At 39.5% G+C, this 26,623-nt stretch overlaps 2 protein-coding genes across 2 annotated transcripts in view; one reads left to right on the forward strand and one right to left on the reverse strand.

Annotated features, from left to right (window-relative positions):
- Copg2 (COPI coat complex subunit gamma 2) overlaps positions 1-13,788 on the forward strand; it is a 131,646-nt gene extending 117,858 nt beyond the window's left edge. The window contains exons 21-24 of the mRNA XM_046455083.2: positions 11,313-11,410; positions 12,244-12,382; positions 12,671-12,769; positions 13,226-13,788. Of these exons, the coding sequence (XP_046311039.1) occupies positions 11,313-11,410; positions 12,244-12,382; positions 12,671-12,769; positions 13,226-13,356 (467 nt within the window). The 3' untranslated portion in view covers positions 13,357-13,788. The remainder of the gene's footprint in view (positions 1-11,312; positions 11,411-12,243; positions 12,383-12,670; positions 12,770-13,225) is intronic.
- Positions 13,789-14,411: 623 nt separating this feature from the next.
- On the reverse strand, positions 14,412-26,538 carry Mest (mesoderm specific transcript). The gene is made up of 12 exons (XM_046455084.2): positions 26,263-26,538; positions 23,234-23,388; positions 21,580-21,659; positions 21,088-21,165; positions 20,824-20,960; positions 20,576-20,634; positions 19,394-19,434; positions 18,495-18,565; positions 18,144-18,245; positions 16,749-16,825; positions 15,976-16,039; positions 14,412-15,081 (listed from the first exon to the last, which is right to left on the reverse strand). Exons 1-12 carry the CDS (start codon positions 26,286-26,288, stop codon positions 14,964-14,966), a joined length of 1,008 nt encoding a protein of 335 aa, XP_046311040.1. The 5' UTR covers positions 26,289-26,538; the 3' UTR covers positions 14,412-14,963.
- Between the last annotated feature and the right edge of the window lie 85 nt (positions 26,539-26,623).

A 26,623-nucleotide genomic window follows, 5' to 3' on the forward strand; every position in this document is an offset into this window, starting at 1 on the left:
CACTGAACTTGTCACCAACTTTTCTATTGATTAGACTTTTCTTTATAAATGCATTTTCTTTTCGTCTTTCTTTAAAAACAACCACACTCCACAGTCCTCTTCCTGACTTAACTGCCATGAGCACAGGAAAGTTTCAATATCCTTTGCACTTAAATAACAGTTTTTGGTAATAAACATTTCTATTGCATTATCTTAAATTTTAAACAGCCCCAATCCATCTCCCTTTAAAAAAAAACCCAACATAGTTTCCAAATCATCATTAAAACACTGATGAAAACTTTCACAAATTTCTTGGTTATTTTAAAGGACACCTGCCTCATTATCTTACATATATTTCATTAATAGTAGACATGTTTGTGTGTGGTACAGAAGTTCCCATACTAAAATAAAGATCATAATTGCATTTTCCTTTTACACTGCAAGTAACAATGACATAATTTCAAGATAAATAACAAAAACGTATTTTTAAATGAAATATATAAAGAAGAAATGTGGAAATGTTTACTTACCAATTGACGAGTTGCTCAAGTTTTCCCACTCATATTTTGGGGAGATGACAGGAATATTGCATATGTTTAAAATCCTTCAGCATAGGAAGCGAGCCTACTGATAGAAGAGCTATGGCCACAGCAAAAATGTACCATTTCAAGCAGGCTTGTGTGCAAGCAATCGTTTTTGTTAGCACAAGAATGGTAACTCGCTGTACCAAATTTTTCAAGCACATGATGTTTTATATATAAGAACTTTTCATGTTAAGCAGTATTTAATTTGTGTGACAGGAGAGCTAATGATACCTGCATTCTTCTTTCTAGTCTCAGTCTTATTTGCCATATGGTACCTTGCAGATTCCAAACCAAACCTAATTCATACATTTCCTCTTTACCCAAACATCTCTTCCTTCCCCCTTTTCTCTCTCTTTTTAAAATACATGTTTTCTTAGTTGCTTCTCTCACTCTTAGCCAGTCTTGACATGATTCCTTAAACTCCCTTTGATCACTTGCCCTGCCCTATCTTAAACATTCTGAACTTCTTTTCTCCACAAACTCTGATACATCAGTGAATCTAGATTGATCTCCTGAGTTTTACCTCATCATGATTCCAGCCATCCTCAACTAGTAGAACTTATTTGTTATACCAAAACACTCTCTCATGTCTACTTTAAAAAAGATTAATCCTAATGTTTTCAAGGCTTCCAGCAATGGTTGCTTCAGGCTTTATCTTAATTTCTGACATTTCCTAGCAAACAATCACTCCAGTCACTGAGATTTCCCACAGAGATCAAGCACCAGCCCATGTAATCCTTAACACTTTTTCTGACCCCTGATCTTCTCCATTCTACACACTTCTGAGACTGACAGCTTTGTCTTTTTAATTCATGCCTAATCTATAGTCTTGTCATTACACCTTCTTTTTATTTTTTTTAGTTGTAGTTGGACACAATACCTTTATTTTATTTATTTACTTTTATGTGGTGCTGAGGATTGAACCCAGGGCCTCACACATGCTAGGTGAGTGCTCTACCACTGAGCCACAACCCCAGCCCAGTCATTCCACCTTCTTAAAAACTACTAATTCATACAATGTCCCTTTGCTTAGTGACTAGCCTCTATTTTTCTTCTGTCATGACCTTTGGCCTAAGTATGAAGCAACAGCCATTTGTCTCGTCAAACTCTATGATGGTTCAAATAATGTCATTCTGTCTATTAACAACTTGGAACATGGCTCTTCTTTTCTCTTTTTTCTCCTCCTTTTGCTGCAGACCCTTACATTTCCAAAATTTCTTATTTCAGCTAGATCATTCTAATGGACATAGTCTTTCTTTTGGATATGTATATTCAGCACTATTCAGGCTTCTTCTGTCTTCCTATTTCTGTACTGAATCTGTTTCCACCCTCCATGTAGTCTGGACTTTGCTAGGATTCCTGCTCTGATCCACATTAATCTCACTCCAACCTCTCATTCTATTTCTGCACCAATTGCTTCAAATCTTTTTTCCAGCAAGACTTTCTGGGCAGCCAGATACCATTCTTCATTTCTTATCTTGCCATTTTCTTGCCTTCCTCTCATCTCCCTTGGTTGATATCTGGTTTCACAGACACCCCTTTTAGAACTTTGGTTCTGCTATCCTTCCGTGTGTCTTGTCCTGGTCCTCTTCGATACCCTAGGTATTCTAACATTTTGCAAACCTGCATGCTATGCACCCCAGTCTAAATCCTAGGTCCCCTTCTCCTGACTTACATTTCAACTTCCATCTTTCTCTCTTCTCTCTATATATGTCTCAGTAGTTTCTCTTACACCCAGTTCTAACATGACACTTTGACTTCTGAACAAACTTGAACAGTTCTTCCTAGTTAATCTATAATCATAGTAATGAATACATTATTCTTCTCTAGGCATGTACTTTTGAGGTGCACTCCCTTAATGGTACCACTCAATTCTTATGAAGTACAGATAATCCGCTTACCAAATAAACTACCCACCCACACTCTCTAGTCAAGTCAATGTCTTTTACATTGCTGTCAGTATCTTTTTATCAAAATTCATGCTAATCTTCCCCTATAACCTTTCTTATCAGCCCAACTCTTAATAATTAAGTTTTAATTAAAACCCCAAAATTCATAAAACCACTGCCTTACTTCATAACTTAGTGGTATTTGTTTTAGATCTTTTTTAAAGAAATAAAATATTGCACATATAATTAAGACTTCCTGTCTTCCACTCCCCAAATCATTTACCACTTTTCTTTCCAAGAGAAATTCACTATCTTAATGTGCTGCTTAAAGTAATCATTTGTAATACTGTCTTAAGGGTTTTAAATTTATATAATTTTTTTTAATTCCCATCAAGACTTCAAGAACTAAACAGAAAGACAGTAGAATGAATTGGACATAATTTTTCAATATTCATATGTCAATACACCACCAGTGAAACTCCACATCATATACAAGAAAGGGATCCTCATTAGATTAAGTTATACTCTATGTATTATAATTGGTCAAAATACACTCTACTGTCATGTATATCTAAAAAGAATTTAAAAAAAGATATCAAGAACTAATCTTACTTTCCAGAGCCAGATTTTTGCTCCTTTCATTATCTACACCACTCACTCCCTGCAATCTATAACACCAAACATTTAACCAGTTATGCCCCTTTTGAAATCTGACATATTTCTCAAGAACCCTCTAGGTCTCTTAAATCCATAGCTTCTTTGCCTTTTTACTGCTCTGACTACCCAGAACCCTGCTCTAATTCACACTCCCTCATCTTATCACTAAAGTCCTTCTCTGTTTTCTTAATTATACTCTACCATAGCTCACCTGTTCATTTTGACCATCATTTCATCAGAGCCAAGGATATAGTATTCTCCTGAGGTACAAGTCCCTCATGATTCACATGATTCCTCAAGAAATAAAATTAGTCTTCTCTATAGACAGACCACTCACCTTGTAGACACCCTAGCTGGTTGATCCTGATATTTGTTAATGTTGCTAGCAGTGCTTGTTTAGAATTTATCTTACTAAAATGCCCTTAAACTTTGCTCTTAACCAAAATTTTAATTAAAAATGTATGGCATCATGAGCTAGTCTACTAGTTCCCATTCTATCCAGGTCCTTGAACCTCTGTTAGATACCCCGTTCATTACCATTGAGCCTTCCCATTCAAGTTGACCAGTTGGGCCTAATTTGAGATCTGAACATTGTGGATCTCTTTTTCAGACACTTGATCTGATCTACCTCACTGCCCCTCCATGAACTCTTTTGTATTTTGTACATCAGTCTATTAACTCAGCTAATAAATACTTCCTTCTTATTCCATCATAACCTAGGTTCAAATATGTGCCATAACCCATCAGTCTATAACTTCTTCCCTTATTCAAATCATTCATCTTACTTTGTTCCTCCATTTCTTTCCCCTCTGTTTCTTATTGTATCCTAGAGAATTATGCAGCCCTATCTATCCTCTTTGACCCTCCTTTCAGCTACCATGTACATGACCTTCTTACAAGTTCAATTGTTTCCTCTGGATACTTGCCTTATGTTGAACCCTCCCTGTACAGTGCACTGCCATCTCCCCTTGTGTCCTACTTTCTTTACTGTATTTGCTTGTACTCACAGTTCAGCCTAAAATCTGGTAGGATCTTGCTACTGACCTGTTTTTTATGCCCGTCCTACTTAGCCTCTTTCTTACCTCTCACTATATTGACCACACAGATAACCTCCAGTATTTTTCCAACAAAGCTTTCTGGACAGCAAAGCCTTACACCTCTGCCACATTCTTATCTCACTGTCTCTCCTTGTTAATACACAACTCTGACAAATTTTTAATTCCCATTTCCTAAAGTTGCTGTTCAGCTCATTTTCTATACTGCATGTTCTGCTTCTAGCCTAATTCACACATCCTCTCTCTTTATTTAGCATTCAATGTCCATCTTCTACTCTTTACTTCTTCACTATTTTTTATACAAATCTCCTCAGTTGCTTCCCTCACGTTTGACAAATCTTAACATGTTAATTTCTAAGTACATCTTTGATGTTCCTCTTATAGAAGGTTCTTCTAGATTTCTTTTTGGAGATTTCCCAGGTATATCCAAACCTTTCGTAATGAAGGACATATATTCTTTTTGAGGTCTCCTCCTCTTCATGTCCCCACTCTTCCCTTCACTCAGAACCACTTTTCTGCTCTTTAGATGTGCTTTCCCCTTAGATAGCATCTAACTTTTCCTCTTCCTTTTCCATCATGACTTTTGGCCCAAGTATTTTGCCAGATCCCTCCAGTTAGTACATATTCCTCATATTCAATTCAGCCATCTTCCTGGATTAACATAAAATTACTCTTCCGGACTTCCTTCACCCCTTGCCTGTGTTCTTCATCCTGTCACTCTTTAATGCCCTTACCCATTGGCCATTTTAGCACACTACCAGTTGCACCCTCCAGCCTCACCTTTTTGCCATTTTTAGCCTTCATCCTCTTCATTCTCTCCTTCTCTCCTATCCTTTCATACAAGTCTCCTCAGTTGCTTCTCCAATTTTCAGCTAATTCTAATGACAGTTGCTAGAAAAGGTTCTATTTTAGAATTATTCTTAATCTGCCTTCGTCTAAAGCAGTAGCCCCAAACTATAGACTACTAAAGATCAAACTGACAGGGGCTACTCTGAGTTTCTGACTCAGTGGGTCTAAGGTCAGGGTCTGGGGAAAAAATTTATACTACTAACAAATTCCTAGGTAATGCTGTCATTTAAGAAGCATTGCCATTAACTTTCCCTTCAGCCAAATCCTTTAATTAAAAAGTTTCCACCAAAACATCAAAAATAAGTCTATTTTTGACGCTTGTTGTTCAGGTCTTTGTTTTACTCCCATATACTTATCATTGTAATCTGGCCTCATACCTAGCAAATCTGACTACGCAGGCCACTCTGGATCTTACTGAATTCTCCGTGCAAATCTGACTATGCAGGCCACTCTGGATCTGACTGAATTCTCTGTTCTGGGAATCTTTATGGTGCTGTGGTCTTTCTTATTACCATTCCACCTCAGAATCATTCTCTAGGTTATATAGTGCTCCTCTAAGCTTTAATCCCTCTTCTTCTATGTCTTTTGGCCCAAATGAGGCCTTCTCCCTCCAGTCAGTATCTGGCAGCCTTCAGATGATATTTTCATTTCTTGCTTTCCTGTTCCTGTCCTTCTTGATAACTTATCCAGGGACCAGTGCTTGAGCTATAAAGTGTAAACAACAACAAACAGGAAAGGAAAGGGAGGAAGGGAGGAATGAACTAAATAAAACGCCTTATTGCCAAGCTCTCTTCATTTAAAACCTATGTTTCATTCAAATGGATTCAGTCTACTTTTGAACAGTGCTCCCTATCCAGCTTCTCTCTCCAGGATCTGACTTTGATTTGCCAAAAAACCTCCACATGATGGAGTTACTGCTTTTTTTTTTTTTAATTCATTATATTTGCAAAACTTACTTATGCTTTCAGTAAAGTTTGTTTTTCAAAAAGATAATTGAATTAATGAGAAGGGAAATTTAATATAGTAAGTTTTAAATACAGGTTCAGGTGATTTAAGGTGTTTAACATTGTAAATTGGAAAAATTATTATGTCCATTGGTCTCCTGTACAGCAAATTTTCCTGTGGTTCCAGACACAAGGCATGATTGTACTTCTGAACCTTTTTGCTGGTTGGTAGCAGCCATGTGATCAATTCTGGTGATCGGTATCACTTCCAAGCTGAAACTTTTCTTTGCCAGTGTGACATACCCTAGTGCTTTCTTCCCTACCCCAAAGATGCTTGCAGAGAGGGCAGCATTGAGAAATGGAGATTCCACCCAAACAGGACTTACAGTATAGAGGTCCTCAATGACTTAAGTTGGACCTGTCATATTACAGTTACTTCTATGAGTAACCTCAGTGCATCATGTAAAGAGCACGTTACATGATATTCATTTGTTATCTCCCTTTGGTGACCTTCCCTCCAATATCTTAATTACACATGGCATAAACTCATCTCCCATCTATACATGGAAATAACAAATGAAGTTTTACTCTTTAGTTACATTCCCAGCATGATCTCCAGACACTCTTGTATGGTAATCTATTCTACAGAAAAAAATACTCAGAGTTCTCTCCTGGCTCTTTAATTCATCTTAATTCTTGTCTTTCTGACCATTTTAATTAAAAATCTCTCACCAAAGATTGTCCTAACTGGTCAGACCCTTGTTCTCTCATTGCATATGCTGCTTTTTGAAGTCTGGCATTAAGAGCCAACATTTGACCAAAAGACTCACATTATAAGGTCTTACAGGGTCTCCCACTCTGGGAAACACCATTTCTCATCCTATCTCCCCAATGCAATTCCTCCTGCTCTTAACTACTCTTCATATAGTGCTCCCAAAACTTAGTTCCCTGTCTTCCCTTTCTTACTTGTGATCTTTAGTATAATTATCATGCCATATCCGTCTTATCAATACCTGCCAGTCTTCAAATGACTCCATCTTTTCTGCATGCTCTTCCACTCTTTCCCGATTGACCCTAGTGAAACCCTTGTTACCTATACAATTGCTTTTTTTTTTTCAGCTGCCATCTTTAGATCATTCTCATGAATTTGATAGTTCTTTCTTTCATCTCCCTTGTTTCCTACATTATTCTGAATACATTTACATTCTTAGTTTAGTCCAGACCATAGGAGGAGTTCCTGCCACTGACCATGGCTCAGATCCATCCCATTTAAACTCCTTGGCCTTTCAGTCTATTGATCATAATTGTTCTTTGAAATATCATTTAAGCAAAGATTCTCACCCTCATGACAAAAATTCTTATTTAGCCATTTTTTCTTCACATGCTTTCTCCACCTATAGTTATAGTCTAGCTTAACTCTCACCTACATATTCCTCATATTCAATTCTGCCATCTTCCCGTATTCTTCATTTTGGCCCTCTTTAATGCCCTTCCCTGCCCACATTTTGTATTATACCTCCCAGACTAAATCCTACTTCTTTTCTCCCTTTTAGCTTCTAGCCTCCATCTTGTCCTTTGTGGTATTCTCCCTAGGAAATGTGTGTTGCTTTTAGCCTATCTCCCCAAAGCAGGGTAACTTTTATGAGCAACTTTAATGACACACACTATACAGTAATCTACAATATCTTAACCACCTGTCCTACTTTCACATACCATCTCGCTACAAAATAAATGGATGCAGAATTCTTCTCCTCAGATATATTTCCTTCCTCATAATCTTCAATCATTCCCCATCTAATAGCAGAAATCCATTCTCTGGACAAACTACGTATTCATACTCTTGAATAAGAAAGCCCCCCCCAAAAAAAAAAAAAAGAAAGCCCAATATCTCTGAAGTTGTCAGCAATAACTTTCTATTAGCAAATCATTTAATCATCTTCCTTATAAACTTTCTTTTCAACCAAGACCTTTAACCTAACAGTTTCTCTCCAAAGTTTCAAGACCTAATCTCCTGCAGCCTCCTACTCAAATCCTGTCTCTCACCCTATTTTTTCCCATTTCCTTTGTGAGTAAAATGTGACCAACTAGACCTAGTTGACATTGAGCTTATACGATGCCCCATTTGAGATCTTTATTCTATACCTGCTTTGCCTATAGGCCTCCCACTATATCTTAGTCCCTTCCTTTGCTTCCATTCTCCCTTCTTTTTTTTTTTTTTTTAATTTTTTTTTAGTGTAAATGAACACACAATATCTGTATTTTTATGTGGTGGTGAGGATCGAACCCAGTGCCTGACACATTCGAGGCAAGCACTTTACCACTGAGCTAAAGCCCCAGCCTTCCCTTTTCTTTCTTATTTCCTCCTGACTTTTGGCCCAGGAATGCTGCCTTATCCTCCAAGTCATCTGTCATTCATTAGTAACTGACTCCTTTACAGCGGAGGGCAACTTTAATGGTGTTTCTCTGTACTGTTCCTCCCTTCCTCCTGTTTGTCCTAGAGAAAAACCTTTTAAGTACCTTGAACAGCCCTCCTGCCATTAGTGTAGCATGCCCAAGGATGGAAGACTGTCTTCTAGGTAGGTGTCTGCTCATTTTGGCACTCACTGATCATCATGCTTTCACCCTCCTACAAACTACACTGCATTTATCTGTTCCTTCTCAATTCAGTCCAGATCTGTGTGGACTGCTGCAGCTGGCCTGTTTCAGATCCACCCTTTTTACCCTCTTCCTACTCTTTTGCCCTATTAACACAACCCTTTCCTTTAATTATTATCCCTACAAAGCTTTCTGGACTCTTTTCCTAACCCGCCCCCCTCTCTTATTCTGTCAGTCTTCCCTCCACTGAGGGATACCACTGGTTGAGACCTGACAATTTCCTTCCAAATTCCCCACTCTGACATTTGCTACATGATATGCTGTACACCCTAGCTCACTTCACATACCCCTCTCCTTACTTAATTTCTAGCATCCATCTTTTCTCTAACTCTGCCTCCTCTTCATACAAATCACCTCAGTAGTCACCTCTCATTTTCAGCCAGCCCTCATAAGAGGAGCCTCACTTCTGAAAATAATTTTAATGTAGCTCTTCAGGACATACTTTCCTTATTCCCTTTGGTTATTTGCCATTCTTATTTATTAAGTGCTCATCTTGATATTATGGTGGTGCATTTGGTATTGTGTTTTTGCCCTGGAAAAGCCACTCTTACCTCCTTTCTTCATCACCCAGTGTCAATCATCCTTTCTGACTACACTGAGATATTACTACCAGTGGTTTTTATTGGTGTTCATCTTAAATTCTCTGTAGCTTCTCATTGTATCAACCAAATCATTTAATTAAAAAAATTGCCACCAGACAGGCAATGGTGGTACATGCCTATAATCCCAGTTTGACTTTGGAGGCTGAGGCAGAAGGAATCTAAGGTCGAGGCCAGCCCTAACAACTCAAGTGAGACCCTCAGCAACTTAGAAAGACCCTGTTTCTAAATAAAAAATAAAAAGAACTCAGGGGATATAGCTTAGTGGCAAAGTACCACTGGGTTTAGTTCCCATTACCAAAAATAAATGCCATAAAAGTTTCAGGAACATTTTTCTGACCAGTTTTCTGTCTTTACTTCTACATTAAATTCAATCAGTTTTGTCTCCAGTCTGTGATCTAGCATTGTTTCTGGTTTTGTCTCTTATTCCCTTTCCTCGTTTGCCTATAGCCTCCCTGCTTAATCTGAACACATCTCATTATTACTTATTGTCTATCCTGACTCTTCATACTTGATCATGACCTTTGTTCCTACCATAGTCCTATCTCTCTCAGCTGACCTGTGCTAGATTTGTGTTAACATACACTTCTCTCCTCTTCCTCTTGAAGAAAATCCTACCTAATTTAACCAGTCCCAAGAATTTGATCACCCCTTATAATACTGAAACAGATTCTGCACTCTTGATAGGTATACTCTTTCCTATATGGGTCAGCTCACTACCATCCTCTATTTTCTGCATTCTCCTGAAACCATCAGACTCATTCTTAATAAGATTCCCACCAGTGGTTTGAATTAAGCACTCTCTTACCTATCTTGCCTCTAATCTTTCAGTCTCAGCTGCTCAGAGTCATCATAAAATAATTTTAAATGCAAGGTATTTCACAACTTGTTCCTAAACAAAATGGTTGCCAACTACCCATGGACTTTTCCCGTCTCTTTACTTTTGCTCTTCTACCAAGTTTTGAGATCCAACTGAACTGTTATATCCTGTCACTTAATCCTGTAAGCTCACACAGCACTTATTAAAATTTATATTATAGATAGATAAGTCACACTCCCACAAACCACACTTATTTAACTACAGCATAATCAGTTTTTAGAGAGGTCATGCCTCAGCCACCTTTTTTTGTCAGAAGTGTCTGCCACATTAGCTTATACCTTTGTGTGTAAATGTCAGTATGTTGGATGGATGAACTGATGGATGGATGGAGTTTAAAGTTAAGATGAGTAGATGAAAGTCTTACTACCCAAGCTGTCATGTGTAATCTTTACATTTGCATCTATTCTCCTTACTCATCCCCCAAACTAGTGCTCCAATTTCTAATATTTTTTGTACCTGTAAGCCTTTCCTAAACCATGGATTAGACCCTAAGTATTCCTTCTGCCTAAATTCCCTCCTTCAAACAGCTTAGACAGTCCTATCTTCCTGAAGACTTCACCTTCCAAAAATGTGCCCACAACTCCATTTCTTAATACTTCCACCAGTCATCTCAAACAGAAAAGATGCCCACATGCTTTTCCATTTAAAGACATTGACTTTATCAATATTAGAACCTCGTTATTGACAGTAATTACTAACTGTAGGTTAAAAGTTGACTTTTACAGCAAGTTCATTCTGATGATCCGTGGACTCCCTGTCAGTCCACAGTCTAAAGATCGTATTTAATACTGAAACTCTGATGTACTTGGTCAGTGTAAATTTGATGATCTGTATGCTTTTTACATCAGTATTTTTTGCTTTGTCAGGTCCCGGAACACTGGTTGTTTTTATTTTTCAACATACACACCCTTTTGACAGGCATGGCAAAAAGCCCCCAAAAGTATCTTCCCCGGCTGCTTTGTTCACATCAATATAAAAACCGTTTGCCCATGTCATCTTTACTGTTTTAATCCATAGCATCATATTCAGTGAGACTGCCTTTTGGACCCATTCATTGCAGGCTGCTTTGAGAAATATAACCCTAGAAAATAGGGCATGTGGGTGTGTTACTTGAAAATGTGGAGCACAGTACTCAGCATGGATGGTGCTTCCTAAGTAGTGATGGAAACTTCAAACTTGCACTACCCACTGATGTGGGTTTGCCTGCTCTTTCTCTCCCAGTTGCAGTCACATTTAGCTGCACCTTGAAGTTTACAGTCCGGGACTGTGACCCTAACACTGGAGTTCCAGATGAGGATGGGTATGATGATGAGTATGTGGTGAGTCGACCCTGCAGAGCTTTCACACCTTTACAACACTAAGTACTTATGCCTTGAAGTGTTTTTCTAGGAACAGCTGACATGAACCATGGGCTTCCTGTTGTTAAACAGATTACAGCTGACGATGACCTGAACTAATCCTATTCTCTAATGGGATTGCATTATGGCAAAGAGAATTAAAATTGACCACTTCAAGATTAGTTAAAACAAAGAAACTCAACCCCTTTTCCCCTTATATCTTGGTGTTCAAACTAAAAATGGTTTGGTTGATACAATGAGAAGTTACAGAGAATTTAAGGTGAACACCAAGATATAAGGGGAAAAGGGATAATTAAGAGATGGAAATAATTATATGATTTTTTCATGAGATTATAATATATGAGATCAGTTTTATTAAAAGTGGGTTGTATTATTTCTGCTTCAACACTTTTAGTTTGCTTACTGCCAGATCAGGGACTGAAAAGCCTTCACAGAAAGGAGGGAAAACTTTAAATAAACAAACAAACAAACAAACAAAAAAACCTGTTTGTGAATGTAATATTTAGAAGGTACTGAACAACCTGAAATGCATAGTTGGGTGTGGCAACAGGACTGCTGTGCACTTCAGGGCTACAGGTGGTGATCTGACGGATGTCCTGTTTTCTTACTTGCTTGTGTTAAGGCCTACAACATTAGGTTTATACAGACTACATAACTTAAACTATTGTGGTAACAGAGTTTTTCTTAGGCCCCAACAGGGATTTAACATAGAATGATAAATGATTATGTTCCTTCCCTCTTTGTTCTGTGCCAAAAAGGATTTTTATTTATCGATCCTTGCTTATTACCCCTAGCTGGAAGATCTTGAAGTGACTGTGTCTGATCACATTCAGAAGGTTCTGAAACCTAACTTTGCTGCCGCCTGGGAAGAGGTGGGAGATACCTTTGAGAAGGAGGAAACCTTTGCCCTCAGCTCTACAAAAACTCTTGAAGGTGAGAACAACTTTGCTGCCAGTGTTATTGCCTGATAGCAGTATCAACCTAATAGACATATATATTATTCCAGAACTCCTTTTTCTTTAAATCCTTCATAACTCATCTACTTAAAAGGCCAGGTTCCTGTCTTCATCATCTAATTAAGTCAACTATTTTCTAGGCCAGTACCCTCCCTATATGCCATCTATACCCCTGTTTACCCCCAGCTCCCAAGACACCCCAGAACAGCAGCAGATCACTGTGCTGAACTATTCTAATACTGTTGCAAAAACCTTCTCTACACAGAAGCTGTCAGCAATATCATCACATTTCTGGGCATGCAGCCATGTGAGAGGTCAGATAAAGTACCTGAGAATAAGAATTCCCACTCACTCTATCTGGCAGGTAAGAGACTTGGATCACATTTCTCTTAAATTTTGTCCCAAATTTAATAGGAAGGGATGTGGATGAGCATCCTGTGCCCTGCTATTGTCCATCATCCCATTATGTGAGCAAGAATTTGAAGTACAGTCAAAATGAATAATTTGTTTTGCATGCCATTCTTAGGTTCTTTTAAGATGTATATCTGGACCAAGACACTGAAGTCTCACACAGCTACCAGTGCTGCCTCTCCCTCGGTCTTTTGAATACTCCAAATCAATATTATTCAAAGCTTTCTGTGTGCCTGGTCTCATGGGACTATTGTTAAAAAATAGAATTTATATGAAGGATTCAATTCCCACAAATTTCTGGAAAAGCTAAACTAAAATAATAGAAAGGAGATGTAGGCAGAGCATGATAAATTTCATTATTTAGAGCTTGAGTTCTTAAATATGGTTTTCCTCACTTTTTTCCTCTCAGGTATATACAGAGGTGGCTTTGACTTATTGGTGAGGTCCAGGCTGGCCTTAGCAGATGGAGTGACCATGCAGGTGACTGTCAGAAGCAAAGAGAGAACACCTGTAGATGTTATCTTGGCTTCTGTTGGATAAGTTCTTACTGGGCAAGATGAAGTTGATGTGTATGTATGTACATCACTGTCAGAGAGCTTTTAGGCTAGCGGCATGAATTTCCCAAAATCACACTGTAAAGATTTAATGACTAACTGCTTGGCCCTGAGCCAGCAGATTAAGCCAATGTCTGTCCTTGTGCATGGGTTTTGGTGTTCTTTGGTTTTGGATTTTTCCTTTCTCACTTGGTCAGCTCTGGTATGACAGTGCAGCTTTGGGTGAGCTTGAAAATCAAATATTATCCTATATTCCAGCTGCTTAACTTCATTGTATTCTTTTGTTTAATGTGTGAAAGCTCCTGGCAATGTTGGAAAATTTTATCCCAAAGGGGTGGTGGGGGAGGGGAAGCCAGAATCCACTTTAGTCACAATTCATTTTTATTAATAGAAAATAAACACTTATTCCAGTTTCAAAGTTGTTATACTTGAAGTTCCTAATTTTTAAAAAACGAATTTAAAATTAATCACTTAATAATCCTACTTTGACTAAGACAATGAAACTGTGGCTTAAAAAAAACTATTCAGCACCATTTGCTTATAGGTCTTTGAGAATTTGTTCTTAAAGTGTCTGGGAACTATCCTGTCAGCTAAGTACAGGAACTGCTGAGCTGCATGAGAAAGCCTCTCTGGGACAGCCAATGGGAAGCTAAGCCACCATCACCAGAGGAGTCAGTGTACTTCAGCAAGGCTAACTCCGAGTATACAACAGTCCCCTCCCTACACTTCAGCCCAGGAGGGACATGCTTCTAAGCACTGAGGTATGAGTAGTTAGACTATTATTTGCTGTTAGAATTGATCTTTCCAGCTAATAACAGTAAATCTCTGGCACAGATGCAACTGGTTCTTAATGTCTGTGATTTTAGGAAATTCTGTAAATAATTTGGATTTAGTTTACTCAGAAATTACACGTTTAATAAGGTTCACTACTTTAGCAGAGTAAAGGTCTGCCATTTTAGTGTCCTTATAAACTATATACAATGTGTAGGCATATCATACTCTTATACCATACTTTAAAATACTGCATTACTTAAACAAATATTTTAACAAAATGTCTATAATTTGAAGCAGCTGATGAAACTAATCCAAGTATGACAAGGGATATTCACTCTCACTTAAACTATGTTGCCTAGAGAACTTTAAAAACCATGTACCCTTCAAGCCATTTAAGGAGAGATAACAGGCCCCACTCCTCATTCTCTACTGTGGAATTCCAATTCGGGTTGGGCCAGAAATTAGCACTTTCAGATACTTCAGGAAAGTTCCACAGAAGTGTTAAAAAGTCTTCTAAGCAAAAGAATGTCTAATGCCTGTCTCTATGCATCCATGAGAAGTCATGCTCATCAGAATTTCCTAATAACACAAAGACAAGTCTATATACTTCATCAGACATCAAAGGAATGAGGTGGGCTATTTTGTCAGAGTTTCTGCTGCCTTTTTTCTATATTCTGATCCATCAATGTGAGTAAAGTGGACTTTTGTGAGAAAACAGTGTTTGATTGCCAGGACCTCTTTTGGGCATTTCTTCCTAAGTGGAATACACAACAGATATGGGAGTCGGGGAGATAATACAGGGAAGCTACTCTTTCCAGCTCAGAAGGAGTTGATGAAGCCCATATATGCATTCAAGAAGCCCATGGGATCCTCTAGCTGTGGGTAGTGGCTAATGTGGTCATCCAGAATCGACACTGTGGACCGCGGCAGCGTTTTCCTAGTGGAAGAGAACAGCATGTAGGTGAACTTAAGGCTGGAGGGAAGGGAGGAGGTAAGCCAGTGGGAAGCCCCAGCAAATGCCCCTGCAGATATAGACCACACTAGAAGGAACCAACAAAAAGCTTATTCGCCTTCTACTTTGGAATTATCTAAGGCAGATAAACTTGCCAATTCCACTTATGCAGACTAGTTTTTAATTGTTCATAATTCAACAAACAACAACTTGAAAATATAACACTTTTGCAACAGTTGCAAAACAGGATGACTTTCAGCTCTTTAGAGAAGCATGAAGCATAGAACAAGTGGATCACTCAGCAACTCACTGCCCCAAGCAAAGATAACCAAGGACCATCCTTAATCTCAGGAGGCGATGAGAGAGGGGATTTTGACTAAAATTACAAGCAAGCCATCTACTACTAGGCCATATATGTCCACTAGGCTATAAGAAGGTATGGAACAGTCTTACGTGACATAGTCAAAAGATTTCATATTCCAACACCTTCCAAGTAAGTACCCAGAGAGCATAACAACTAATGAGAAGGCACTTTTCCTCTTAATCTCTCCTATCAGTCTACTCAGTTTAGGTCAACAAACTGGCTTTACAGTCAGATTAAAACAAACATTTAAGATATATCCACTTTCATTCCTTGGTTCACATGATAGCTTTTTCTTATCTCTATACCTAGGAATATGAAATAGCCGTAATAGTGAAAACAGGCTATACACAATAAGAGAATATATAACTCAGTTTCTTGATCTTTCCATGATATGGTTTCTGGATGAACAGCCATTGAGGTCAGAGACAATAGCTAGTGCCAACAGCCTCAACAGGTAATTCTGTTTACCCCTGTCAGGATGAAATACTGACAAAACACCTCTAAGCAAGACTCACCTGTACAGCTCCAAAAACTCTGGATAGGGATTTATAGGATCCAATGGCCCATAGATAAAATGAACTAAGAAACAGAAGAGGGATGAATTACCAACAGCTCTCATTTCTGTTTTCCTACTGCCATCCTAAAATTAACTCCCCTACCTCAAAAAAAAAAAAAGATTTTCTGCAAATTAAACAAATTTTTTTCTTATAGGAAACCTAGCAACCAAGTCAGTTGTTTCATTTGGCACACTTTCTCCTATATACAGCCATTTTATCCTTCCAGGTCTTCTGTTCCTGGACCAAAAAGAATAAGCTTTCAACATTCTCATTTTGTAAATCCAAGATACTGTCATAGTTTAAGTCTCTACAGTTATTTGACATCAACCAATAATTTCTTGAGCACTAACTACTGTATGTGAGGCCTATGTCAATATTTTCATTCTGTGAGAATGAAGACACCAATGAGCTCAAACCACCTATAGCCTCTTGATTAGTAATCTCAACAGCCTCCTGTCAGTAGTTCAGCAATGCCAACTACATGTTTCAGTGGTTTATACATTTGACTCTACATACATCACTGGTGTTCCAGATGTTAGAAGTAGTGTTGCTAATGAAATAAAAGGACACCAAGTTAAATATGAATTTCAGGTAAAAAACAAAAATTTTGGTTTTCTATGTTGATACTAATTCTCAAAATATAGTTACTGTTTAGCTAAAATTCAGATTTAACTGAGTTGCAGTTATTTTAACTTAAGTTTTCCTATCAAAAGTAATGTAAGAATACTCACTGGGAATAGTTACAGAGGCAAGAGCTCCCACCCAGCGTCTTCTAAACTTCTTCCTCTGATTAATGTACTGTAAGAGACTATAGGACAGGTAAGTCAGCAGGAGCAGAACAAGAAACCTTGATTATTAGTGGAACTCCAAAGCCTGATCTGAGCCACAAGGAACACTTTTGCATCTGGAAGCAACTTAGATGTCCTGGGAATGGCCACTTTATCCATTTGTATTAAGTACCCTCTGGCTACAGCAGTGATCATACCTCTCATATCAACAGAAGCACAAATGGGCCTATGCATTTATTAAGCAGGGATGAGAGCTCAGGAAGGCTGAAGGTTGTTTTGGAGCATATGTGACTAAAACCTGGACTTAAGGTTCTGATTTTAGCTCCACCACTAACCAGCTCAATGACTCAAAGTTATAACACACATCTTCTGATCTCAGTTTTCTTTTTTTTAAAATAGGAGGAATGAACTACATGATCTCTAAGTTGACATTGTCCTCTAAAATTAAATGTAGAAGCTCATGAACATAAAATGTCATCTCTGTACTTCATCTGATCACAGACAGAATGGGGAGAATTCCTTTTCCTAAAGTGCAAAATGTTGTAGCCACATTTCAGCTCTCAGACTCATGTACTGTTCTTCCTGGCAACTCCAGAATGATGATGATGATGATAATAATAATAATAATTATTATTATTATTATTATTATTTGTGAACCCAAATATCACCTTATTATTTACTTTTTTGAAGAATAAATTTTAAGGAGATCATGTTTGTTCTTCAGTTTTTTATATTAAAACTAATCTTGAAGGATTTCACAGGGACTTAGGTTAGGAGAGAGGAATGACTCCTGCTAACACACAATCCCAGCAAAGCCATCAGTTAAAACACTGATGCTACTTGACCCCACTGATAAAAAAGACAGGGCCTCAAGTAGTTATGGATATTACCATCTCTAGGTCCCTCAGTGAGAACCAAGGCATGGCAGTTCTTGGTATAAGACAGAGAAGTCTTGCATCTCATTCCCTGTTGCTATTGAAAAGATATGCAAAAGAAAGAGCCTTGATACTTTTTTGAGAGGTACTAGGCTCTTTTCACAACTATGATTGGACATTTTGAAGCATTAACAAAAACATCTAAAGTATATCAGTCAATTAGCATTAGAATTCATAGCTATTTATCCACCCTTCTTGCACCAAATGGCTTAGGCACAGGGCTCACCATATCTATTTATTTCTTTTTGAAAAGCAGAGACCAAGACCAGTTTTCGGTTTGCCTCATAGGTCCTAACCAGCCTTCTTGTGATAGGAACAAGTCATCAAATAGAAGCAATCTTGCATCTTGCCCCACTTTCCGAAAAAGCCTCTCCAGAACCCAAAGGAAAGGTTTATTTCTTACCTGTCAATCACCAAGTTCCCGTCATTGTTTCGGATCCCTGCCCACATATCCCACAGCTCACTCTCGGAGGGTCGAGTGTATGGTCCAAAGACTGGAGTAAGACTGAAAAGAGGCCAGAATGCAGGAAGATAAGTGTGGAGAGAATTCAGAATGTTAAATATGGCTGGAACCTCAGAGGTCATGAAGTCTGACCCTTAACTGATTTATGAATTCCTTCTACTACTTTCCTGGCAAGTGGCCAACACCTTTGCCTGAATATCTCAAACCCCAGGATTTGGCCCTGAATTGTAATGGCAGCAACTTTTCACTACAGCGTTCCCAGGCCATACTCCATCTTTGATAACGACTTACCCTCGAGAAAATACAAAGAAATTCATCAACCTCGTGAGGATGGGTGACAGCACACCTCCATCTTTAAGTAGCTGTAGATAATAAGTGAAAGTAAAAATCAAGAATCCAGAGAAACCAACTCATCAGGACAAAAAGTTTTATACTAGGAACTAAAAAGCTCCCCATGAAAAGTTCCATGGTTAGCTTCAGTTTTGTTTTGTCTACCCACATTATTCTCTCACAGAAGACAAATATATTTCTAATTATCATTACGATTACACTTCTATACTTCACTAAACCCCTAATATGCTTTTTTCTTTTTTTTTTTTTAAAGAAGCAGTACCTCAGGCACCGTGGTGCACATCTGTAATCCCAGTTACCTGGGAGGCTGATGCAGGGGGATTAAAAACATAAGGCCAGTCTGAGCAATAGAGTGGGACCCGTCTCAAAAAAAGAAAAGAATCAGAGTCTATGTTGCCCAGGCTGGCCCTAAATTTCTGGGCTCAAGACCTTCTCCTAGCTCAGCCTCCCAAGTAGCTTGGGACTATAGGTGTACTCCGTAGCACCTGGCCATAAATCCTTAGGGCTTTTAACTTTTGTGTATTCAAGCTTAGACCAGGATCCCAGTTTGTTCAGATATCATACTTCATACTTGTGACACAAATCTTTATATAGTTGTATTTCTCCAAATATCTATTCATCTCTCATTCTCAGAAATAGTTTTCAGTTTTATGTAGGAGCCACTTCCACTGCTTTGTTTGCCTAAGAAGGGGAAAATTAACTTTATTAAAGTGAATTCATAAGGAGGAGAAAACTTTTAAGGGTTATACCTGCTGTAATGAGCTACAGTTAAAAGGTCTAGTTTCCTTAATATCAACACAAGCCTTAAAATTGAGGACCTATTCAGGGAAGTAGCCAACCTTTTGGAGAAGGAGAGGCCGATGAGTCTCAGGAAAGATACCTGTAGAAGAAGAGATTTCTCTTAGTCATTTACCATCAACTTTTAAGTCAAAAGTAAGACTGTTATCAGAAAGTATCCACCCTATCCGTTGTCACCTTTTGGGCCGTTAGCCAAAATGGATACACAAATAAAACTTAGTACAGCCACGCACTACATAACAAATTTCAACCAACAGCGGACTGCATATATGTGTATCCCCCTCGTTAAGCAAGGCATGACTATTATTTTCTATGATTACTTCTCCAGAGTGTTTTGTGTTTACCTAATTAAATTATATCCTACTGGAATTTTTTCCCCCATTTTAAGGGTAGGGAAAAATAATTACACAACTATCCATAATGCTGATGACTAGGCTGACTCCACTTAGCATTTCCTCCCACCACACAGAACACAGTGTTGTTAATGATTTGGGCTGCAGAAACACAAGATTCTTTCAGTAAGTGAAGGTCCTAAAAGAAAATTGGGGGGGGGGGGGACAACTAGTTTTTTCTTTTCCATTTCTCTCCAGAATCAATGGAAGAAAGACATAAATATTGCTGAAAAAGGAACAGACTTGACTCTTCTCCCAAGCTGCCCTTCAGGCATTCAGGGGACATTTGGATATTCATGGATTTAAAGCTGTGCTCAATGGCACACAAAGAAAAAGAAACATTTCCAAAAGTTCTAATCTGGGGCCCACTGATTTCCTCCTGAAACTTGGTATTGCCATCAAATAAGAATTTTAAGACTCTATGGTATCTATAACTTATTTTTTTCATAACCTGCTATAGTCATTACAAATACATCAAAGCAGCACTTACCCTCCTCATTACTTCTAATCAGAGTGCTACCAGACCCATCATTAGATCTCACTGTGTAATGCACTCCAAAAGCAGTACATATTACTATGATATAGGTTCTTATTGACTGTATGTCAACATAATTACTTTCCTTTGTAAGCCTATTTATTTTTCTATATTTAAAATCATCATTCTGAAAAGGGGTTCATAAATGTCATCGACCACCAAAGCAATTCACGGCACAAAATACTGTGTGTGCTTGCAGTATCATCAGATTATACTTAGATGTCCCTATATCATCTAAAGGTGGCCCTCCTAGGCTATGCCCCACTTTTCCACCCTCTGCCAAGACAGACAGTTACCTCCATTTGACAGACAGAGACTCTTTATAGTAAGCCGGCCAGATCGATTTTGCTTGTACCTGGAGCAGGGGATGAGGAAACACACACACTTAGCTGAGCAGACTGACACCAGCGCAGCAGCCGATCACAGCGCCCCCCCCCCCCCCCCCCCCGGAAAAGAATAGCAGGGGGCCAGGAACAATTTACTTTCCCAGCATCTTAAGCTAGTGTGCAGCCTGTGAAGAGGATAGAAATCTGGCTTCACTGACCTATACAGCAGCTCCTGAGCAACAATGTCTCCATAGTCGTGAGACAACAGGTTGATCCTACGGTTCTGGAGTCCTAGATGGCGCAAAAGCGCCTCCACGATGCTGGCCTGCTCAAATATGGAATAGTGGTGTGGTCTCTAAGAAAAGGAAAGGCCAGATACACAGGATAAAGGATAAAGTCATGTACAGGTCTCTCTGCCAGCCTGACCCCTCCATCCACATCCTCCCCAGTCCCAATACTGGTTCCATATAGGTGCTTCTCACCGGTTTGTCACTGAAGCCAAAGCCTAAGAAGTCAAGGGCAATCACTCGATGAAACCTCAGGGTCAGACCTTCCCAAATCTATAAGAAAGAAAGGATGGTTTGGATTTTCTGCTCCTGCGCCGCGCCACCCCTCCCGTGACCCACAGCAGCACAGAAGCTTCATCCCTATCCCAGCTTTACAGATGGACTTTGATAAAGTGAAAACCTAATGAAACTACCACTAGCCACCCCCGAGTTGATCCTCCTGGAAAGTGCTTGATTCCTAGTGATTAATCTATTGAAGGTGAAGCTCCAGCATTGTTAACTTCGCAATGAGCCTTTCCAGACTGCCAAAGAGTTTTTTACTCCCTTACAATAAATGAAACAGTTAGATGTTTAATGCTATTTCATAAAGTGATTTAAATTTTCAAGAGCCTTGTAGTGCTAACAAGAAAATCCTTGATTTTTGTATTTTTGAAGACATAGTAGGACCTAGAAATCTGACTTCATTACCTTGTACCAGTCATAGCTGGAAGTTGGAAAGCCATGTAAAAGCACAACTATCTCAGGACTGCCAACCACACCCACAGAGTCTGGAAAAAAAGGCAGATCGATTAGGCCAACTCCCTATAAAAATAACTTTGAATATGTTAAAATCTTAACTAATATGGTATAAAGGACAAAAATCTATAACCAAGTTAAACTGATATATTGCTTTTTAAAATGAAAGCTAATTGCTTCAAGTAATAACAGGCACTTTTTAATCTGTGTATTGAAAAATTATAAATAGGATACTTCCTGTGAAAATATGAAGGTAGCTTGCTTTACTTAAATTTCCTTTGAAAGGCGTATCTATATCTCCCTTTACTTTATATTAAGTTAAAATACAAGCTTATTCACAGTAAAAAGTAAACTTTCCCAGTTAAAAATATATCATCAACACATAAACTAAAATTTTTTTGTAATTTATCAGTAACTTATTGCAAAAATTCTATAATACTGAGCAATTCTTCCTGTGAGCACTTTATAGTTTTATGCTGTTTTAGCAGAAGAAAACCAATCTGGTATCAAAAGCATAATGTTCAAACTATTATACAATTCTATCGACTACAAAAAAGCATTAATCAATACACACAGATAGGAACATTTTTTAATGCATATGATAACATGGAATAATTATACATCTTTCAGATTAGCCAGATAGACAATAAAATGCCTTACTAATAATACTGGATTAAAATGAATACATTTATATACTGCCAGTGGCATGAAAATTCAATAATAAGATTTTTAAAAATAATTTACAGCAATTAAAAATGTTATATACTTTAGCCAAGGAGCTTTATTCTTAATCTATACAAATAATCTGTACAACAACAAATATTGAAGATCTGGAAATAAACCAAACCAATATAATATATACTTACTTAATTGAATATAGCAAATGAGAGGAGGTCAGGAGCAATAATGAAAAACGGTTTATGACAAACATTTTTCGTTATTGCTCTTGACCCCCGCCCAAAAGAAATCTTTTCCAGTCTGTTTCCCAGTTTCTTCACCTATAAAATGAGATTAATGGCACCTATCTCCAAATGCTGTTGTAAAGATTCAAAGAAACAATGAAGGTTGAAAATGTAACTCGATGCCTGGCATATGGTTATTACTTAGTAAGTACAGTCATAGTAATTATCCTTAGCAAATTAATTTATACAACAGTATAAGACTTAAATCACATTTAAAAATCTTTATAGAAAACAATTCAATAAAATTAAATCAGGAATTGGGGGGAGAGAAACAATGGTAGTTACATCTCTGAATATTGTACATATAACCTGACACTAGGGGTGCTCAGAAGAGAAAACTAATATCTGAATACAAATCAAGCCACACCAAAAAAAAAAAAAAAAAAACTTACTAAAAAGTCGTATACAGAGATTGGACTCTTAATTCCAACCCCCACCCCCACAGCTTTCTGAGTCTCCCGGCTCTCCAGTGAATGAGGGGAATTAATCCATGCCCCTCATTCCTTCAGGGACACTAAACAGAGAAAGGGGTTACTCCCCTCCATCACTAAGGGGCAATAGAGACCAAGGGACACAAAATAAGCACCTTGGCTGGGACCTACGTGGATCACACCTATAGGGTATTCCAGTAATCCAGTTCTTACCCTGGTAGAAGATGCGCAGTCCCTTGTAGGTGAAAAACTTGCCAGAAGTCTTCCATGAGTGCAGCGCAGGAGACAGCTGAGGGGGTGGGATGTGCAGGTATGCGGCCAGCAGGGGCACAGCCAGTAGCCCCACCTGGACCCACCACTCCCTCATCCTGTGGGAAAAGCAGTTGGGGTAATATGGTACACTTCCACAACCTGAGCTGGAAGCATGGAGAAGGAAACTTTTGTACCATACAGTGACTATATTGCCCACCAGCCCCCCACCACCACCACCACCAAGGGCAAAAAGTTTTATCAAGTAGAATTGGATCACACCTCTGTGGCTGTGGCAATCACCATAATTTGCTCACCACTCTACTTTTAAGGGGAAAATATATTATTTCAGTATGTAACCTTCTACCTACCTTCAGCCACTTTAACCCCTCAGCTTCCCCATACACACACACATACCTTTGTGCACTTCCTGATATCTGCTAAAGAGGTTTCCCAAGGAAAAATATAACTTACTGTATATTATAAAAACTCTAACACCTATTCAACAACTCCTAATGTTTAAAATACATATACATGCTACTAATGTCTTAAAATGTGTGTGTGTTTGTGTGTGTGAGAAAGAGAGACTGACTTATCACATGTCCTTAAATAGAGAGCTGCTTCTGATTTTAAATACTTGTCAACCCTCTGATTCAAGTGAAGCTCCCTTTAGCACTACTGTCCAGATTTGGGCTGAGAAACCATTTAGGGTAAAGAGTCTGTAAAAGCAACAAGACAGCTGCTCTACTGTATATTCCAACATAAGCAGCTTTGTCATGAGCCTGCATATCTAATCTCTTAAAAATAAGTATGGGCAACAGATTATATTCCTCCTTTTCTTAGCAGACTCATTTAGTTAATTTCATGACACCCCCCACCACCACCCCAACCCCCACCACCACCCCAACCCCCACCACCACCCCAAATCCGACAGACCCAGCATGTGAGAATTGTTTTTTCTCTTTGGAAAGAAAGCACTGGTTTCTACACCCAGCCTTGCCATGCCCAAAACTTCAAAGATCCAGATAATTCATGCACACTGAATTAGAAACTGTTTCCTTGTCCAGTCTGCGACTCCCCATGGTCACCAGGGAAAGAATTCCCAGTTGTTTTATCAAACAGCCAGAATGGAAACAATATCCTCCAAAACTTAAATAAGAGATGTCAATAAAATTGTCATTAAAATAGCCACAAATAAAGGAGATCAATTGCTCACACCTTGGTGAAACCGGCTTTGCGTCTATGCGCTCACCCTGCCATTGTGTTACCCGTAATCTGGCCACAACCCCTACCCAACGTGAGCAAATTCATTCACAAAAATGCCTTTTTTTTTTTAACTAAAAAATATACCCATGATTCCACTATGCTAAAATAACCATGTCCCTTAAGCTCAGTTCCCTGCATATGGTTTTTAGCCATCACTAGGGTAGTCTTCCTCGCCCCTGAAGTACCTGCCTATAAAACAGAAACCAAGATTTAGTTCTACCTTTCATGGTAATAATAGAAACGATTGGAAAAGTGCTGGAACAAGAGGGTTATATCACAATCTGCGCCGCGCAATAGCGGCAGGCTACATCCCAGTACCGCCTCCTAAATAACAACAACAACAAAAAAAATTGATTTTCGTTATCATTTTCTCAGTGCTATCTGCCCTATACCTCAATTCATTTATTTTTCAAATCATCTCTCCTGGCATCCATTCACAGTCCCAGCAGCAGAATCTGCAGTGACTCAGCAAAGCACCAGGGAGGGGCTCCTTTGGCAGCAAACCATGAGAGGGGGAGGGGACCAAAAACCCCACGCCTGATACCCACGTTGCGCTCCTGCACAACCCACCGCTGGCCCTCTTTTACTCTGAGAAAGCAAATCAGCCCCTTACAGAGTTATTCTCGGTCTTAATTGCCTCGGTAAAATTGCTCCACCGACATTTTAGAATTTTTAGTAGTGAAGCGAGTACGTAGATAAAATGGATTAACATTTTAATCCATTTTTTGGTCAAATTCCCATTATTTGATGGAGTCATGATTCAGAGTATAAATTCAACAAACTCCAGTGAAAACTATGGAAATTAACCTGAGCCTTGATTTCTTCATGTTGTACATGGGAAAAATGCATTTGTCTAATATTACCTGACGGCATCGCTGTGAGAGGACGAACTGCTCTGTAAACCCGCTAAATCAAACATTGCCGGTTACAGCATGACAGTTTGGTTGCATCCCCATTACCCCTCGCACGTCTCGTTACTGACCTCTGAACAATACTTAACATCTTGGAGATACAGCGCGGCAAGTTCTAGTCACACCTTTGCGGTAACACGCCACCGAGACGCCAGGATCTGGAAATCTTAAATTGCGCTACTGCAATAGCGGGGTCTAAATCACACCACAACAATACCAGGGGTCTGGAAATCATAAATCCAGCAGGGCAGTACTGGGGTCTAGAAACCCCAAGTCACAAACCAGTGAGGGTCGGGTCTAAAAATCTTAAGTCACACCGGGGCATTACCAGGATCGAGAAATCATAAGTCACGCCACAGCAATGACTAGATCTGGAAATCCTAAATCACACCACGTCAATGGTGGGGTCTTAAAAATCGTAAACCACACGAGTGATTCCAGGATGTAAAGGTCGTAAGTCACCACTACAAAGATGACCGGGTCTAAAAATCCTAATTCGCAGCAAGGCGATACCGGGGGTCTGGAGATCATACATCATATTGGGGTGAGCTCATGGTCTAAAAATCTCAAACCTTACTGGGGCGACCCCGGGGTTTAAAAATAAGCCAGAGAGACCCCAAATTTGAAACGCTCTACGGCTGACAGAAGTGACCCCACTAACACCAAGGAGACAGAACGGTGGCTGGCTGGGTGGGGTTTTCTTTACAAGGCAGCTGGGCTCTGCCAGGCAGAGTCCCCAGCATCCGCCAGCACCCGAGACTAGGATCAGCCGGCCACACCCCCACGCGCCCTCCACCGCAGCCCGCACGCACCCACCTGCGGAGGCGATCTCGGCGCACCATGGCCGCGTTATCCCATGCCGCCCGCCGCAGGGTTGCAGAGCACTGGGCGCGCTGAGGCGCCTGCAGCTGTGCGAGGTCGGTGGCGGCAGGAACGCTGCCCACCGCCGGCACAGGGCAGCCGGCAGCGGCGGCAATGAGCGGCCACTTGGGCGATGCGGCACTGCTCCGGCTGGCGAGGCGCGGCTGCCGCAGAGGAGGTGCCCGGGCTGCCGCCGCCTGCCAGAAGGCGCTGAGAAGTGCTGGTGGCCGCAGCAGTGCCGAGCGAGCGGGCACCGACTTTTAGAGCCCACCCGCGCCCCGCCCCTGGACCGCCCACCACACCGCAGCGCCCCTCC

This window comes from Marmota monax, unplaced genomic scaffold (genome assembly GCF_021218885.2).
Source record: "Marmota monax isolate L192 unplaced genomic scaffold, Marmota_monax_Labrador192_F-V1.1 WCK01_AAM20220418_F8-fsc00131, whole genome shotgun sequence".
In the NCBI taxonomy this organism is placed as follows: Eukaryota; Metazoa; Chordata; class Mammalia; order Rodentia; family Sciuridae; genus Marmota; species Marmota monax.

Excerpts from the sequence above, each read along its gene's own strand:
- Mest (XM_046455084.2), bottom strand. The coding sequence starts at position 26,288 with ATGGTGCGCCGAGATCGCCTCCGCAG. Across the intron at positions 18,246-18,494 it reads TTCTTTGTATTTTCTCGAGG|TCTTACTCCAGTCTTTGGAC; the intron begins GTAAGTCGTTAT and ends GCCTCTTTTCAG. Across the intron at positions 15,082-15,975 it reads GAGTTTTTGGAGCTGTACAG|GAAAACGCTGCCGCGGTCCA; the intron begins GTGAGTCTTGCT and ends CTCTTCCACTAG.